This window comes from Ochotona curzoniae, unplaced genomic scaffold (genome assembly GCF_017591425.1).
Source record: "Ochotona curzoniae isolate NIBS_2020 unplaced genomic scaffold, NIBS_Ocur_1.0 scaffold_461, whole genome shotgun sequence".
NCBI classification, from domain to species: Eukaryota; Metazoa; Chordata; class Mammalia; order Lagomorpha; family Ochotonidae; genus Ochotona; species Ochotona curzoniae.
Window position 1 is genome coordinate 4,576,910 of NW_024467120.1, and position 17,053 is coordinate 4,593,962.

Genomic DNA, 17,053 nt, shown 5'->3' on the forward strand with positions numbered 1-17,053 from the left:
TCCAAAACTACTACGATGAGTCCTTTTGTATAAATCTGCTGTGTATATTGAGTGGAGTTGACTTTTCCCCGTAGACAACTGTAAGAAGTTTGGCCTGGTGTTTGACAATGTGGTGGGCATCGTGGAGGTGATCAACTCCAAAGACATTCAAATCCAGGTGAGCAACCCCCTCCAGCCACACTGCGCCAGCTACGCCCCAGCACGCTCCATGCACATGGCCTGCAAGGGGACCCTTGTTCCTCCATGTCCCATTCCCACTCTCCCCAGACAGTGTCACCATCTCCAGTGTGAACTCTTTCTTCTTTTTTTTTGTTTTAAGATTTTTTAATTTTTAAAGATTTTTAATTTAATTCAATCTTTAATTTTTATTAGAAAGTCAGATTAACAGAGAGAGAAAGCTCTTCTATCTGCTGGTTCACTCCCCTACTGGCCACAATGGTGAGAGCAAGGGGAGGATTTAGTCACTGAGCCATTGTGCCAGGCCCCTATCTGTCTTCTTACACTGCATTAGTTCCTCCTTTTCAGCTTCTTATACCACATTCCATTTTTTGCTGCACAGACTGGGCCATCATCTGTTTCAAGGGCAGCAGCCTAAGCTTTGTAGCCCAAGAATCTCTTTTTCTTCAAGATTTATTTATTTGGAAGGCAGAGTTAGAGAGTGAGAGAGATCTTCCATGTGCTGGTTCACCCTGCAGATGGCCACAAAAGCCAGTGCTGGACCAGGCTTTGAAACCAGACTCAAGAAGTTATCAGAGTCTTCCATTTGGGTGCGAGGACCCAAGCACTTGGGTCCTCTGCTGCTTTCCCAGGTGCATTAGCAAGAGGCTGGAGCAAAAGTGGAGCAGCCGGGACACTAACACCATATGAGGTGTTGGTGTTGCAGGTGGCAATTTTTCCTGCTACTCCACAATGCCAGCCTCAGCAGCCCCAGAATTTTGCACAGTACCTGCACATAGCAGGTGCTAAGTAAATGTTTACTGGTTGAATGATTGGAACAAATCAGCCACTGCATAAATAAAAGTTGTTGAGGGATTCATTGCCCCAGCATAATACCACTGTCCCAAAGAGAACCCTCCCACAGTGGGAAAATTGGGGCTAGGTAAGGAGAAGCAAGTTTTCCCAAAGAATAGCTGAAGTCATTAGTATAACCACCTGGATAATAGAATTTTGCATTAGATTTACAAAACAGAAGAAAATACATATTTCTTAATTATAAGATAAAGGTATGTGGGATTTTATAATACATGAAAAGGTAAAGGAATTCTTACTTATGGCCAGCTACAACTTATTTGAAAGAGTTACAGAGGCATAGGGAGAAACAGATTTTTTTCCATCTGCTCGTTCAATTTCCAGATGGTCGCAGTGGCCATACCTGGGCCACGTCAAAGCCAGGAGCTTTTTCCAGGTCTCCTACAAGAGTAGCAGGAGCCCAAGACACTTGATCATCTTCCACTACTTTTCACAGGCATTAGCAGGGAGCTGGATCAGAAGTGGAGCAGCAAGAAATGTGAACCAGTGCTCACATGGGATGCCGGCACTGCAGGCAACAGCTTTAGGGGCCTCTAACTTCTGTCTTTGGTTAATATTCTTTTCATGTTCATTTAAAAATTTTTTATTGTATACACTTAAAAGGCAGAGAGGCAAATCTTCAGTCCACTGGTTCTTTCCCCAAATGCCTGCGATAACCAAGGCTGAGCCAGGTCCCAGTCAGGAGCCAGGAGTTCAGTCTAGCTCTCCCAAGTAAGTCACAGGGACCCAACTTGAGTCATCGTCAGCCACCTGCTAGAATGTGCACTAGCAGGAAGCTAGAATCAGACACAGAGCTGGGACTCAAACCCAGGCCCTCCAACGTGGGATGCAGGTGTCTTGAGTGTTCAGACATCCACTGCACTGGATATCCACCCCTCTTTTCATGTTGCTACTTATTCTTTTATGTCTTTCTTTTTCTAATTGGCTTTGTTAAACTTGAATTCAAGTTTTGAGTATCTTTTTACTGGACTTTTTAAAAAAATATTTTTTTATTGGAAAGGCAGATTTACAGACAGAAGGAGAGACAGAAATATCTTCTGTGACTGCAACAGCCAGAGCTGAGCCAATCCGAAGCCAGGAGCCTGGAGCTTCTTCCAGGTCTCCCATGTGGGCCCACTTTACTGGGCTTTTCTCCACTGATGCCTTTTTTTTTAATATTTTGTTTATTATTATTTTATTTTGAAAGGCCGAGTTAGAGAGGAGGAGAAACAGAGAATCTTCCATTGCTGGGCCAGGCTGAAGTCAGGAGCCTGGAGCCTCTGCTGAGTCTCCCACACGAACATAGGGGCCCAAGCACTTGGGCTGTATGCCATTGCCTTTCTCAGGCACATTAGCAGGGATTTGGATTAAAAGTGGAGCAGGCAGGACTTGATCCGGCACCGGTATGGGATGCTGATGTCACCAGTGGTGGGTTAGTCCTTCCTTGGAATACCTGAATTCAACTCTCAGCTCCAGCTCCTTTCTAATGCAGACCCTGGGAAGGGAGCAGCATTGGTTCAAGAAGTTGGGGTCCTGCCAGCCTCCTGGCTTCAATCCTGACCCAGCCCAGGCGATTGTAAGGAACTGGGGAGTGAACCAGCAGATGGAAGTGCTGTCAGTCTCCACCCCTAATTCCATCTGTATCTATGTCTCACCAATACATCTCTCTGCCTTGTAAATAAATGTTAAAAGGAACAAACAGAGGGGTTGGGGGCCGACGCGATAGCCTAGTGGCTAAATCCTCACCTTATATCTGCTGAGATCCCATATAGTTACCGCTTCATATCCCAGCTGCTCCACTTCCCATTCAGCTCTCTGCTTATAGCCTGAGAAAGCAGTGGAGGATGGCCCACAGCCTTGGGACCCTGCACCCATGTGGGATACTCAGAAGAAGCTCCTGTCTTTTGGTTTTGGATTGGCTCAGCTCTGGCCGTTGTGGACAGAAGGGGCGTGAACCAGCAGATGGAAGATCTTTATATATCTGCCTTTCCAACAGAAACCAAAAAATATATATATTTAAAAAAAAAAAAAACAGGAAAAACTTGAAAACAACAAAGTACAAACACTGGGTAATGGGCCCATTTTCCATTTATGAAGATGAGGAACACACAAAACAACATATGCATATTAAATGTGCTTATAAGAGCTCAAGCAGCCACCCACCCTGTGCCCTCATGTGGTGAGCAGAGGTGGTGACAAATGCAAGATTCAGGAGAGTAGGTACATGGCAAGAGGGTGGAGGCGAATGGGGCTGCGGGTGAGAAAGAGGGCTTCAACTCTGGCGTAAGATTTTCGTTCCCAGAAAAGGCAACACTCTGGCAAAGCTTTCAGGGGGGCAAACATGGATGTGTTCTATCAGTCTTCTTAGACATCTGTGCCTGAACTAGATCGTAATTTTTACTGCTGTGGACTTGCATGGTTCAGATGGCCTCTGGAAGGATAAACCGTGTTTCCCTGGAGCAGATGTTCAAGCCAGTGAATGTCATTGCCAGTGGAAAGCATTTAAGGAATTGTTTCCAGAAAGCAGATGAGCAGTTGCCTGCAGGTGGAGATGCAGAGCAAGCAGAGATGGCCACGAGGGAGGGTGGGGGGCAACAGGAATGCGCTCAGATTGGAATGCGGCCATCAATGCACCACTCTGTGGAGTCATTAACGAGTTCTGAGCTGTATGTGAAAAATGGGTGAATTTCATGTCTGCAGACTTTACCCCAAAAAGCCTTTGTAAAAAAATTGGAAGGGAAGAAGAGGACATGGACTAAAGCTGGTAAAATTTGATCCATTGATCCTGCTGTTGGCCAATCTCTAAGGGAAAGAGTACAAACTGTCAGAGAGAGGAGAACCTAAAACAGCCACTGAAAAGTTTTTTTAAAAAAATTTAGGTGGAGGGGCTGGATCCATGGCATAGCAGCTAAGTCTCAGCCGGCAGCACAGGAGTCCCATATGGGTCCAGTTCGTGTTCCAGGCTGCTCCACTTTCGATTGAGCTTTGTGCCTATGGTCTGGGAAAGCAGCAGAGGGTGGTCCAAGTCCTTGGACTCTGCACACATGTGGGAAGTTGTGAAGAAATTTCTGGCTCCTAGCTTCGGATTTCTCAGCTTCAGCCACCAGAGAATGGTGATAAGGTGTAATAACCTGGTGGCCAAATCTTTACCTGGCATGCTCCAGAATCCCATAGGGGCACCAGGTTCATACACTGGCTGCTCCACTTTCCATCCATTTCCCTGCTTGTGGTCTGGGGAAGTAGTCGAGGATGGCCCAAAACCATCCTCTTGCACCCATGTGGGAGACCCAGAGGAAGCTCCTGGCTCCTGGCTTTGGGTTGGCTCAGCTCTGGCCATTATAGCCATTTAGGGAAGCATCAGTGGATGAAAGACCTCAGTTTCTCTCTGTCTCCTTCTCTGTGTAAATCTACTGTTCCAACAGAAATAAATTTATCTTTTTTAAAAAATAAGAAAAATTAGTAATCTGCTCTCACAAAGTGTTCACAGATCCTCAGAGAAGAAAGACACCCACAGAAGATGCACAGTGTGGCATTGGCTAAAAGGCAATGACAACTTGTAACCCGACAGGGTTATTTTTTAAATTCTCCCATTGCTTTTGCAGATATATAAGCCATTTCTTTCTTTTTTTAAATGTATTTCATCTATTTGAAAGTCAGAATTACATAGAAAGGATTAGACAGATCCCCTATGTACTGGTTCACTCCCAAAATGGCTATAATAGTTAGGGTTGGGTTTCCACACGGGTAAAGAAGCCCAGTTGCTCAGGCCTCGCTCTGCTGCCCTCAGACGCATTAACCAGGAGCTAGCTAGGAAGCAGAGTAGCCAGGACTCAAATTGGCAGTCGTGGGAATGCCATCATCATGGGAAATGTCTTAACCTGCTATGCTGCAATGCCAGCCCCAGGCATTTCTACATGACAAGACAATACAGCAACATGTAAGTGCATACAAAATGCTATTAGCCCGGAATGCTTGCTTCTTGTTTTTCCACCATCTCACGAAGAAGTCGCTTAAAATATATCAGCAAGTCACCCCTTCTCATTTTGTATGGTGCTTCTACAGTGCAGAAGAATCCAAAAATGATCAAAACATGACTGCTGACACATTCCTGAGATAGGGGTACAGATCTGTGTATTATTATTTTAGTTCTGACAAAACCCAGGGCTTACCTGACCTTAAACTACCTCTGCCTTAAAAAAAAAAAAAAAAACAAGGCTTAGTTCCAACTCCGTGTCCAGTTTCTATGGAGGGAGCAGTAAATAGAGAACTATGGATCTGGTGACCTGGCTAGACTCTCCCACAAGGAATTCTTGCCATCACCTACACCCCCAACAGCACTTGCTCAAGCACTGCAGCCTTCACTTGGCGTGAAAGAGGAGATGTCTTTATCGCTCTCATTACCATCACAAGAAGGAAAATTCTAGAGTTGTAATGTGGTCCTGGGGCCAGGGGATAGACTACCCCAGAAGGGGGAAATTCTGAAAACTGATTGTCCGAAGAGAAATTTAAAACAGGATCGGAATGGTTATAGCCCTTAGATATTTGCGAATGATACAAAGAATCTCCCTCCTCTGTGGACCACCCTGTTCATCTACATAATGAGTGTCCTGGACCAAGCAAGCTCCTGGTTTTGGCTCCTGAAATGAATACACCTCAAAATACCTAGGCACTCATCTCATTTAAGCTTTGCATTTCAGCCTGAAATACCTTTATCCAGCCAATGTCTCATGTAAAAAGAATTACAGTGTTTCCTACCTACCTAAGTGTGGAGTCAATCTATTCAGTTTTTATTGAAGAATAATCTTCATCTTAAATGACAGCACTTGGTGGACCGCAAGTTTCGAAGAAACTGATCAGAACAAACACTGTACACAAAGAAAAGCAAATGTATCTTAATGTCTTATCATGAAATCAAATATATGTTTCAGATCCTCTCACAGGTTTGTGAGGCCTTTTTTGTTTCTGAACATTTAGCTGCTGTTTCTAAACCAGGACCTTAAATTTGCCTTGGAAAAAGACCCTACGGTTTCAGAAGCCCCTTGTGTGGTCCATTCATTTTGTCCCCAAATGACACCTACCCTGGACAGCATAAAGATATTGCTGTTAACCAACTCTCAGCTCTCATCCAGTGCATTCCTTTTTTTTTTTTCAAACTTGTTCTATTTAACTAATTTTTTCATGATAAATGTTTTGTTTCATATTATGTTTACATAGATGATAAGCATGTATGCCTGTGTGGACCAACAATTAGGGTGGGGAGGGTCAAGGAAGTAGATAAGACAGCTGCCTCCAATCTTCTTTTTTTCTTCTTGTGTTTGGGGAAAGTGAAGAAAGAAGGAGAGAGGGCCACTCTCATCAGTCCTGTTGCATCAGTACCCAGGAATGGGGACGGCCCCCCAATCTCAAGCCAGGGTTTCTGATGTCCAGCATGTTCTGAGGACATGTGCTTTGGATAGCTCTGAAATGCTGTTGATTTCATTGCTCCAAGGTTGAGGAAATCCTTCCAAGGTCCGTTGGCTGACATAGTCTATGTTAGAGTCTCCATTCACCCAAATATTGTGTCAAGCTTGACTGGGAGAGATATCTAATTTACTCTGCCCTCCATGGTACTCAACATCCTCTGTAGGCCTTAGTGAACTGGTTGTCATATACCCCATGAACATCTGAGCATGGGGTCCACTGCACAGGCCTCAACAACTGTGAAGACCCAGTTCTGACACACCGACCACATATAATCACCATGGTTAGAATTCTGAGTTCAGTGATCCACTTGGGGGAGTCCCCAAAGAAACATCACCAAAGGTAACCTCAACGGCAGGAACTACAGCCAGTTGGGGCGGTCCCTAGTAACACCCACCAGGCCCATCCTGAGCCCTGATTCTTGTGCCTGCCAGCATGTGCAGTTCATCCCACATCCCATTTGGCTCTCATACACATCGGTGGGTATTGGAGGATAGCTCAGCCCTACTAACCCCACTATCCAGCCTTGATTCTCATGCTCACCAGTAGGAGCTGCCACCCATCAGAGAGGTGCCTACTGGACCCATTCCCAGCACCAGATCTTGAACTTTCCATGTGATTCTGTGGTCTAGCCTGACAGAACTTGCTCCCAGACCCAGCATTTGGAACTGATACTGTGGCAAAACCCGAACAGCCAGCACTTACTCTGGTTCATGCATGCACTAGCTTAGCCCAGCCTGTCTCTCCCCTAACCCAGCACATGTGCAGACCAGTGGGTATTGTAGTGGTACCCAACCTGGTCTACCACTGCTCCTGGCTCTCAGGCTTAATAATGGAAAGAGTGATTCACCAGGGGAGCCCCCACAGCTCCCCTACTAGACTCGCTCCCCATCCCAGGTTACATGTGCTGGTAAGAGCTGTGGCCCAGTCTGGCATGGCTCTCCTGACCACAGCATTCACCAGCTGGTGCTGCAGTATGGATTGGACCAGGCTGCCCCCAGTTCAAGCTCATGTTCATAGGTGCCTCTGCCTAACCTAGCCCAGCTAGCCCCCAGTCCCAGCACTAATGTGAACTGCCTGGTGTACTGGCCCAACCTAACTTGTCCTGCACCCAACTTGGTTCTCACATCTGCCAGTGGGTGCTATAAACTAGCCAAGCATGACTTGCCTCCAGACCTGTCCCATATGTATGCCTGTGGATACATGACTCGATCTGAGCAGTCGCCTAGCCTTGGTTCTTACACTCACCTGCAGGAACTATGTCCCATCAGAGGAGTTCCCCCAAGCTCCTCTATCAAATCTCGCACACGCTGGTGGGTCCTTGGCCCACCCACCTATTCTGGCTGCTACAGTGATCTTGCCTGACCAGCCAGTACCCATTCTGACTCTTACTGTTGGGTGCTACAACCCAGCCCTTCATGGTCCACCCTCAGACCTAGCTTTGCATGGTTCAGCAGGTGCTATCTCCACCTTGGCTTTTGTGAGCAGCAGCAGGTGCTAGAACCTAGCTGAGTCTGGCACACCCCAGGCCCAGTCCATTCCTATGCTAAGGGATGCTGTAGCCATGTGAAGCCCAGTTCACTGTCCTCATTCCAGCTCTCACGTTCACTAGTGGGAACCTCAGCCTCGCCAGGATGTCACTTTTGCTCCCCAACCAGTTGTACTCACTCCAACCAAGGATCCTGCACATGCCATGGTTGCTCTGACTTAGCCCGGCATAGCCCATCAACCAACTTGGCCTTTGCCGTCAGATGCTACGGCCTGGCCTGGCCTGGCCCTGCCCATCCCTCACCCCCATGGTCCTAACTCTCACTGGTGGGTGCTGCAGCCTAACCCTCCCAGCCTATTCCCATCCCTGACTCTCATGCAAACCAGTATTTGAGATAGCCTAGCCTAGTCCAACATGGCCCAACCGCATCTGGCCCTGTCTGGTCCACTCCTCCCTCTACCCCCACCAGAGCCAACACACACACCTGCCAACAAGTGAAGCAGTCCGGCCCAGCCTGATCCACACCCAGTCCTGACTCATGTGTCCCACCTTGCCTTGGAAACAGAGAGACCTGGTGCTTCCTGTGGGCTACAGTGGAAGATGGCTCAAGGGCTTGGGCCCTGACAGCCACATAGGAGACTCCAGTGAGGCTCCTGCTTCCTGGCTTTGGCCTGACCCTGCCCTGGAAGCTGCAGCTGTCTGGGAGTGAATCAGAAAATGGAAGATTCCACCCCACCTCCCCCATCTCACTTTCTCCCTCTCTCTCAATCTTCTCTCTCTTTCTCTGTAACTCTGCCTTTCAAATATATTTTGAAAATTTAAAAGAAGGGAGCAGGTGCTGTGTCATAGCACGTTAAGCTTTTGTGTTGCCAGCATATGGGTATGGGCACCAGCTGGAGTCCCATCTGTTTCACTTGTGATCCAGCTCCCTGTTAATAAGCTTGGGAAAGCGACGGAGGAGAGCCCAGGTGCTTCATGAGACTGAAATTCCATCGAGGTGTGAGCTGCTCTGTGTTCTCACTGAGAGTCCATGCGGGGTAGGGAATAGCAGGCCTGCAGGCCACAGAATCTTTTGATTCAGCCCTACCCAGGCAACAGCAGTGGGACCTGAAATTCAACAGGTTACAGCAAGCTGATGTTTAAGTTGGCCTGCAAATGATGTTATGAGTATCTAAATGGCCTGATGAACTTGGCACCATCTTCCAGAATTCAGATCCTTGAGACTGTAGGCTTAATATTGATTTCACTTTTATTGGAAAGGCAGATTCACACAAAGAAGGAGAGATAGAAGGATCCTCCATCTACAGATTCACTCCTCAAATAGCTGTAATGGCTGGAGCCAAGCCAATTTGAAACTAGGAGTCCAACTGACCCCACTATCCAGCTCATACTCATGCTGGCAAACCACCTGTTCAGCCATGCCTGTCCCCAGCCCTGTTTCTCATACTCACCTGTGGAAGCTACAGCCTATCAGAGGCATGCTCACATGTGCCCTGCTAGGACAATTTCCAGCACTGGATCATGGACTTTCCATGTGGTCCTGCTGTTTAGTATGACAGGACTTGCTCCAGATCCCAGCACATGCTAGCTGATGCTATGGCAAAGCCTGACCAGTCAGCCCTTACTCGGTCTCATGCATGCATCAGTGGATATGGTTGTTTAGCCCAGCCTGACTCTCCCCCTAACCCAGCACATATGCAGGCCAATGGGCTTTGCAGTGTCCAGCCTGGTCTGTCTCTTGGTCCTAGCTCTCAAGCTCACCAGCTGGAGCAGTGGCCCAGCAGGGAAACCCCTACTAGGCTTGCCTACATCCCTGTGCCTCATGTGTGCTTGTGGGAGCTGTGGCCCAGATTGACATGGCTCTCCTCACCTTGGTATTCACCAGCTGGTGCTGTAATCTGGTTTGACTTTGGCTACCCACAATTCCAGCTCACACTGGCAGATGCTGCCACCTAGTCCAGCGTGGACAGTGCGGGGTCCCAGCACTAATATGAAGTGGCTGGTGTTTTGGTCCAACCTAACTTGTCGTGCACTCCAACCTGGTTCTCACATCTGCCAGTGGCTGCTATGAACTGGCCAAGTATGGCCTGCCCGCAGACCTCACCCACATGTATGTCGGTGGATATTGTAACATGGTTTGGTCTGGGTAGGCTCCCAGCTTTGGTTCTTGCACTCACCTGCAGGGACTACGTCCTACCAGAGGAGTTCCCCAAGCTCTTCTATCAGGTCATCTTTCAGTGGCAGATCTTGCAGATGCTTCAACCTGGCCTGGCCTGGCCTGTCCCAGTCCTAACTCTCACTGGTGGGTGCTGCAGCCTAACCCTCCCAGCCTATTCCCATCCCTGACTCTCATGCAAACCAGTATTTGAGATAGCCTAGCCTAGTCCGACATGACCCAACCGCATCTGGCTTCTGTGCATACCAGTGTGCCATGGTTTGCCCTGACCCTGTCTGGTACACCCATCCCCCAACCCCCACCAGAGCCAACCCACACACCTGCCAACAAGTGAAGCAGTCCTGCCCAGCCTGACCCACACCCAGTCCTGACTCATGTGTTCACAGAGAAAGCGACAGCTCACTTGGGGAGTTCTCCAAGTTCCCCCACCAGGCCCACTCCAAGACCCAGGTCTCACACATCTACATAGGCATCAGGCCTTAACCCAGCATAATCTATCCCCCAGCCTCAGCCTTTGTGTTTACTGGTGGATGTTGTGGCCTGGTGTGCCCCATACCCAATTCTCAGGTGTGCCTGCGGGTGTTACATCTGGAACAGACCAGCCTGTTCCCATTCCCGATACTCCTCAGTGTTGGTGAATTTCATGGTCATGCCTAGCTCAGCCGATCACCACCCCAGCCAGCCCTCGAGCAGACCAGCTGGTATGACAGTCTCACAGGGGTGAGCCCAAGATACCCACAGAATCTACTCCCAGACCCATTTCTCTTGTGAGCTGGTTAGCGTCATGGCCTAGCCTGGTGTGGTCCACCCTCTACCCCAACACTTACTAGTGGGTACTATGGTTGAGCCCTGCCATGTACCCCCCCCTTCCATGGCTTCTGTGTGTGCTGGTAGGCAGTGGTTGATACCAACTAGCCCAGCTCTCGTCTCCCACGTGGACAGGTCTGTTGGTTTGATACCAAAGGTCCTCTCGTTTCCATCCTTTAAACAGCCCAGTCTCAGTCCCCTCGTTTACCTGCAAGTGCAGTAGCCTGGTTGGTGGAAGTCCCCAGCACTCACTCCTCACCTATCATGTTCTCCCTCAGCAGTCTTCCCTCCCACAAATCCCCCGACCTGCTTTTCTCAGCTCTCCATAGCCTCCCATGCCCACAAGTGCACGTATTCTGAAACCCAGTCATCCAGCAGTGTGCCATGCTAACCTGGAGTCCCACCTGTCTACCCATGGCCCACGCACACTCGCAGGAGGGTCCCCAAGACACTGTCTGCTGGCATCCCGCCCCCACATCTTTTAAAAAAAAAGCTAGAACAGGTATCTTTGCTGGCACAACATATGTACATTGCAACCTAGGCAGTTGATTACAGCTGAAGCATCCAGGAGATTCTTTTTTTTTTTTTTAAGAGCACTGTTCTTCATATTTTACAGGAGAGTTGAAAATTTTTTTTCCCAATAGATTCCTAATGGTTGTTGAAGCTAAGCTAGCTCCAAGAAGGATCTAGATTGTATGTATTTGGGGGCATCATGACTTCTGTTTCTTTGGTTTGATCCCGTATTCATGTATGTATGTATTTTTTGTGTTTCAGGTGATGGGGAGAGTGCCGACCATTTCCATTAATAAGACAGAGGGTTGCCACATATACCTTAGTGAGGATGCATTAGACTGTGAGATCGTGAGCGCCACATCCTCCGAGATGAATATCCTGGTCCCTCAGGATGGGGACTATGTAAGTACCTTTCAAAAGGCTGCAAGAATTTTTTTTCTTTTGAGCCTTCATTATTAACATTCCGAGAGATTGGTTCATCAGCTTCCTCCTCGTGAGCTGCATTTGCAGCCTGACTCCCAGGCAGGAGACTGTCTTCCACATCTCTCCTCTCCTCTTAGCTTCCTGACCACACTCGCTCCTGAACGAGGGCATCTCAAGGCCGTCGAGCAACAATTACTTTAATGGATCAGCTTCCCTCAGACTGCGCAGCATGCGTCTGAATTCCCATTGTGTACGACCAAATATTTACCATGGGTCTAATACAGGTAAACAGGAAAGAAGTGCTTCAGGGGAAGCAAGAAGAGTGGATGATTTCCAAGCAAACCTACTAGTGCAGATGCACTAGAGACTGAATCTCAAACCCAGGTTAAGAACCAGCTGGCAGGCCGGATGAAAATGCCTGCTTCTAAACCCTGCCCCCATCTGTGTTCAGCAGCTTTGGGGTGAGGCCCAGGAACCTGGATTTCTTACAGGCATCCCAGGTTATGCTAACGCTATGTGTTCGTGCAGCACCCTTCCACTAAACACCAGCCTAAGTGGGTTTTGCAGCATTCATTGACTCCACTTCCTTGCCCCGACGGAGAAGCTTCTGAAGGAAACAGGCAGATGTCCTCACATACGCTAAAAGGGCTTGTCTGCAGTCAGGTACCTCTTGTGAAGTGTGGTGGATTTGCTAGTTGCTGCTCGGAAGCAAGTTACTGCTGCCTGCTAGTCAGCACTTCTTGGAAGCAAACGAATACAGCCAGAATGCCCCCCAAGCCTAACTGTGCAGGGGGCTGGGGAGAGACAAGAAGAGTAACGCAGTGGCTTGGCTTTAGAAGAGGAATCCCGTCATCCTCCGGAGTGTACATGCGGGTTGATCCCCTAACGCAGTTGCCATGACTGTTAACATGGTCTCTCCACTCCTAAGCTCCTCAGCTCTCTCCAGCTGCACACTACATACTGCAGCACAGAACTCATCATGTGTAATTCTTCAAGACTGATTGATTGATTTGAAAGGTGGAGTGATAGAGATGGGGGGAGGAAAAAGAGATAGGCAGAGATGGCACCAGTAGCTGGAAGCTTGGCCAGGCTAAAGTCAGTAGCCTGGAACTCCATCTGGCTCTCCTTGGTGGGTGGCAGGAATCCAGGCACTTGTGCCATCCCCTACTACCTTCCAAGGTGCATCTGCAGGAAGCTGGATCAGAAGTGGAGCAGGGCCCGTCATGGTGGCCTAGCAGCTAAAGTCCTTGCCTTGAATGCGCTGAGATCCCATATGGGTTCCAGTTCTAATCCCAGCTGCCCCGCTTCCCATCCAGTTCCCTGCTTGTGACCTGGGAAAGCAGCAGAGGACAGCCTAAAGCCTTGAGTTCCTGAACCCGCATGGGAGACTTGGAAAGAAGCTCCTGGCTCCTGGCTTCAGATCGACGCAGCTCTGGCTGTTGCGGTCACTTGGGGAGTGAATCAATGGACAGAAGATCTTCTTCTCTGTCTCTCCTCCTTTCTGTATATATGATTTTGCAAGAAAAATAAATAAATCTTAAAAAAAAGAAGAAGAAGAAGCAGAACAATAGGGACAAGAATCGGCCCTCTGTGGGATGGCCACATTACAAGCAGTGGCTTAACTTGCTGTGGCATAGCACCAACTCCATCATTTCTATTTAAAACACAAATTTTTGCTAACAGTGGGTCATGCGTTTCCACCAGATGTCTTGGCAGTCTGATCTGGAGCTAGGAAACGTCCTTCCCATCCCCCATGCATACCCCCCCACACACACACACACAAATATATATCACTGAAGAAGAAAAGGCAATCCAACCAGCCTCTGGGTTCGGTAGCAAAAACTCGGGGTGATCGCTGGCCTTTGCAGCTGTTTGAGCAGAAGGTTCCGCTGCATGAAGATGGGATCTTCTCAGGAGAGCAGTGGGGTAATGGGTGAACCTTCTAGACTAATGAAAGTGGGCTCTCTGGGCATAGGACTTCCCACGTGCTTCTGATGTGCAGAACTAGAGCTCTGATGCCAACATCACCTTGTAGCCTCAGGTGTTGGCCCTCTGCGTGCATTCGCAGGTAGAGAGGTAGGGAGCCACACGGAGGACCTGCCCTGGGCAGCCACATGTGGCAGTGGTGAATCCTGAAAGAAGTCAGCCTCCAGGAGAACATCCACCGGCACAGTACTGTCACCTGCTCCCTGCCAGGACGAGTGGGAGCAGCTGCGGTGCACGGCTGTCACAGAGCAGCCCTCGCACCGGAGTGTTCTCTCACGGAGGCCGGGAGAGGGACAGCGGCTCGGCTCCCGCACGTGTGCATCAGCTTGTTAAGCTGTGTCACTGCGGGAGAATTCATGACTCAACAGGGGCTTTCCCTTTTTAAATAAACGAATGACTGCCTGCGAAAGGAACGCACCAAGCCGACCTAATCCAGCAAGACCAGACAAGTTCGTGTACATTTCGTGGACGCGTCTACGATGGGATACTTCGTGGACACACAGGATTTCCACAAGCTGGGGCCAGTGGGGCTGCTTGAGTTCAGTTCTCTTCCAGAATTACTGGGGAGTCATTCCCTGGGGAAGGAGAATAGGCCAGACTGCTTCCAGGCGGCTGTCCTGTGTTTGTCGTTTGGTTGTGTGTATAGAGGGTACAGTGTGTATGTGTGTGTGTGTGCACGTGTTTTCCAGTGGGAAGTGGGGGGAGTAGAGTTGATAAGGTGAGGGGTTAACAGATTTATACACAACTTTCAGCACATTTCCTTGATCGTAATTCACCAACGGGAAGGCGCCGATTGCGCTAGAAAGCCTAGCCAGGCTCTCAGAGCTTGCTGGAAATACAGATTGGCATTTTCAGCTGGGCCTGACACAGAAATGACAGGTCGGCCCGTGGGCATGGTGAAGATTTGCGGGGAGAAGAGGGTAGGAGAGACGGCCTAGGTGTTTTTCGGGTGGCGGGGTGTGCGCGCGCAGGTGCCCAGTGGTTTAGAAGCCTGCCTGGTTCTCCGCGGCCGGGGGCTTTAACAACGATGCCGGCATGCACTCACTGAGACGAGACATGACATAGGCACGTCTCTGGATGGCCAAGACCTCTCCAAGAGGCACATTTGGGCTCTGTCCTGTGTCTCTTGCCCATCGCGTGGCCCTCATCAGCCTTCCATCTGTTTGCGGAGGAAACCCTCAGTGTCAATTACTTTGTTCTTCTTGCAGAGGGAATTTCCCGTTCCGGAACAGTTCAAGACGTCGTGGGATGGTTCCAAGTTGGTCACTGAACCTGCCGAAATTATGGGCTGATCCTCAGGGAGAAAGAGCTGCTTCACCTGAAGATCTACCCCTCTCCCTTGCCCCGCTAAGTGGACGAGCAAAGCAGCATTCAGGAGCTGGAAGTGGCTGCGGTTTGGGCCTCCGGCGCAGCTCGTGTCTGGCACGCCTTTGTGGGTCTTTTGAAATTAGCATTTCTTCCTGGTTTGCGTTTGTGTGTGATTGTAGTTCCACATGACGACTGTGATCACTGAGGGCTTAATGGAAGCAGAATTTTGTTCCCACGGGAACTGACAGGCAGATCTGCATGAGTCACTTTGACATCTGCATTGACTTCCTAGTGGACAAAGAGTGTATCTGAGGTGTACATTTCTACCTTTTAGAGATTTTCAAGATGACGTAGTTGTAGTCTGCCCTGAAAAACGTAGAGTTGTTTTCTTTATTTTTAACCATATAGTCAGCTTTATCAGTGCAGATACGCTTGGCATGAACACGTTTTAACTCAATTAAAAAAAAAAAAAAAGACCTAAGAAAGTTTAGATCTCAAGACCACTTTCACTTTCTTGGTCCTTGAAAGACCCATACCCTTTACCATTATTTAAAAAAAAAAAAACAGATATAATAAATTCTAGTATTCATCCTATGTATTTTTCCACCATGTCACTTGGGAACTCTCACTCTTCTGTTTAATGATTCTGATGATGCCAAAAGATACATGAAAGGAAGTGGTTTCTTTGCTATATAATACCTCGCTAAGGTCAAGCTCACTTTGGGTTCTGTACTTTTTAAACTGTTCAATATCAGATGCCTTGAAATGATGCCTTGAATGTTGCATTAGAGACTATTTTTTTTCTTTTGCACTCACCAGACTTGCTAACTAGTCTCAAAAGTGAACACAAAAAAAGCCATAGGTGTATTACATACAATGATAAGGAATTGTATGTTGTCTTGGCTTTCTGCTCCTCTTTTTAGTCTTGGTAGTACCTGCTGTCTCAACCTAGGAGTAACTATGGTATTTTTTTTTGTACCTTTTCAGTACATAGTGCTGAAGAATCTACAACTTCTTGGATCACATTTAATAACATATAGGATAATTAATGCTTGCGGAAACCAATACAAGCATATATATTGTGCCTATGACAGCCTTTGGAATATATCATTTTCGCTTTTTAAATCTCTTCTATATCTGGATAGTATTCATATGACTCATGCTCAAGTACCAAGGTTTTGCTATAAAAGTTTTGTCTGTAGGAATAATGTCGTGGCTTTAGTAAATACCGTTTTTGAAACGTAAACTTATTCTGAAATAAAGTACAATTCTAATTGTTTAAACACTGTGATGAAACCTGGGGTAACTTTTTCTGGAGGGGTGAAGATAGCACTCATTTGCCCTTGCTCGTAATCAGCTTCAGCAAACATAGCTGAGCCTCCCATGGCTGAATTAAGATTTCTCCAGCATGGCAACAACTTCCCTGAAGGATGTCTTCTTCAAGGTGGATAGCAGTAAAGCCACTTGTAGGTGGAATGCCAGAATCTAGTTCTATAGTTGAGACCTCTTTACTCACAGAATCCCCTACATAGATGCCTGTCAATGTAAGCATCCCCGAAAATAAATGATTTTATAAGTATATATATATACTATGTTATAGATCATTAATTATAATAAAGGTAAGTAACAACAAAATTATAAAAAATTAGAAGCAAAAGTGAACACCTAAAGTTCATATTCAATATACACATTTCTATATTGAAAAACAAGTCCACTTGGAATTCCTAGACTGTGTCAGCTGGTTTTGAACTTGACATCAGCCTTTAAAAAGGTCTCACCTGAGATACTGAAACTCTGAACTTAAAGTTTAGCCAGTTATTTGAACCACTTGCACATGTGACTTAAGAACAGGTTGAATTTGTTGAAAAAACTCAGACAATGTA

General features: G+C 47.6%; 1 protein-coding gene across 3 annotated transcripts in view; it reads left to right on the top strand.

The window, feature by feature from the left end:
* The window catches only part of CAP2 (cyclase associated actin cytoskeleton regulatory protein 2), a 131,107-nt gene extending 114,361 nt beyond the window's left edge, over nt 1–16,746 (top strand). For all 3 annotated transcript variants that reach the window (XM_040967595.1, XM_040967597.1, XM_040967598.1), the window contains 3 exons: nt 75–157; nt 11,715–11,855; nt 15,071–16,746. In XM_040967595.1, coding sequence (XP_040823529.1) covers nt 75–157; nt 11,715–11,855; nt 15,071–15,154 — 308 coding nt within the window. In that variant the 3' untranslated portion in view covers nt 15,155–16,746. The remainder of the gene's footprint in view (nt 1–74; nt 158–11,714; nt 11,856–15,070) is intronic.
* The last annotated feature ends 307 nt before the right edge of the window (nt 16,747–17,053 follow it).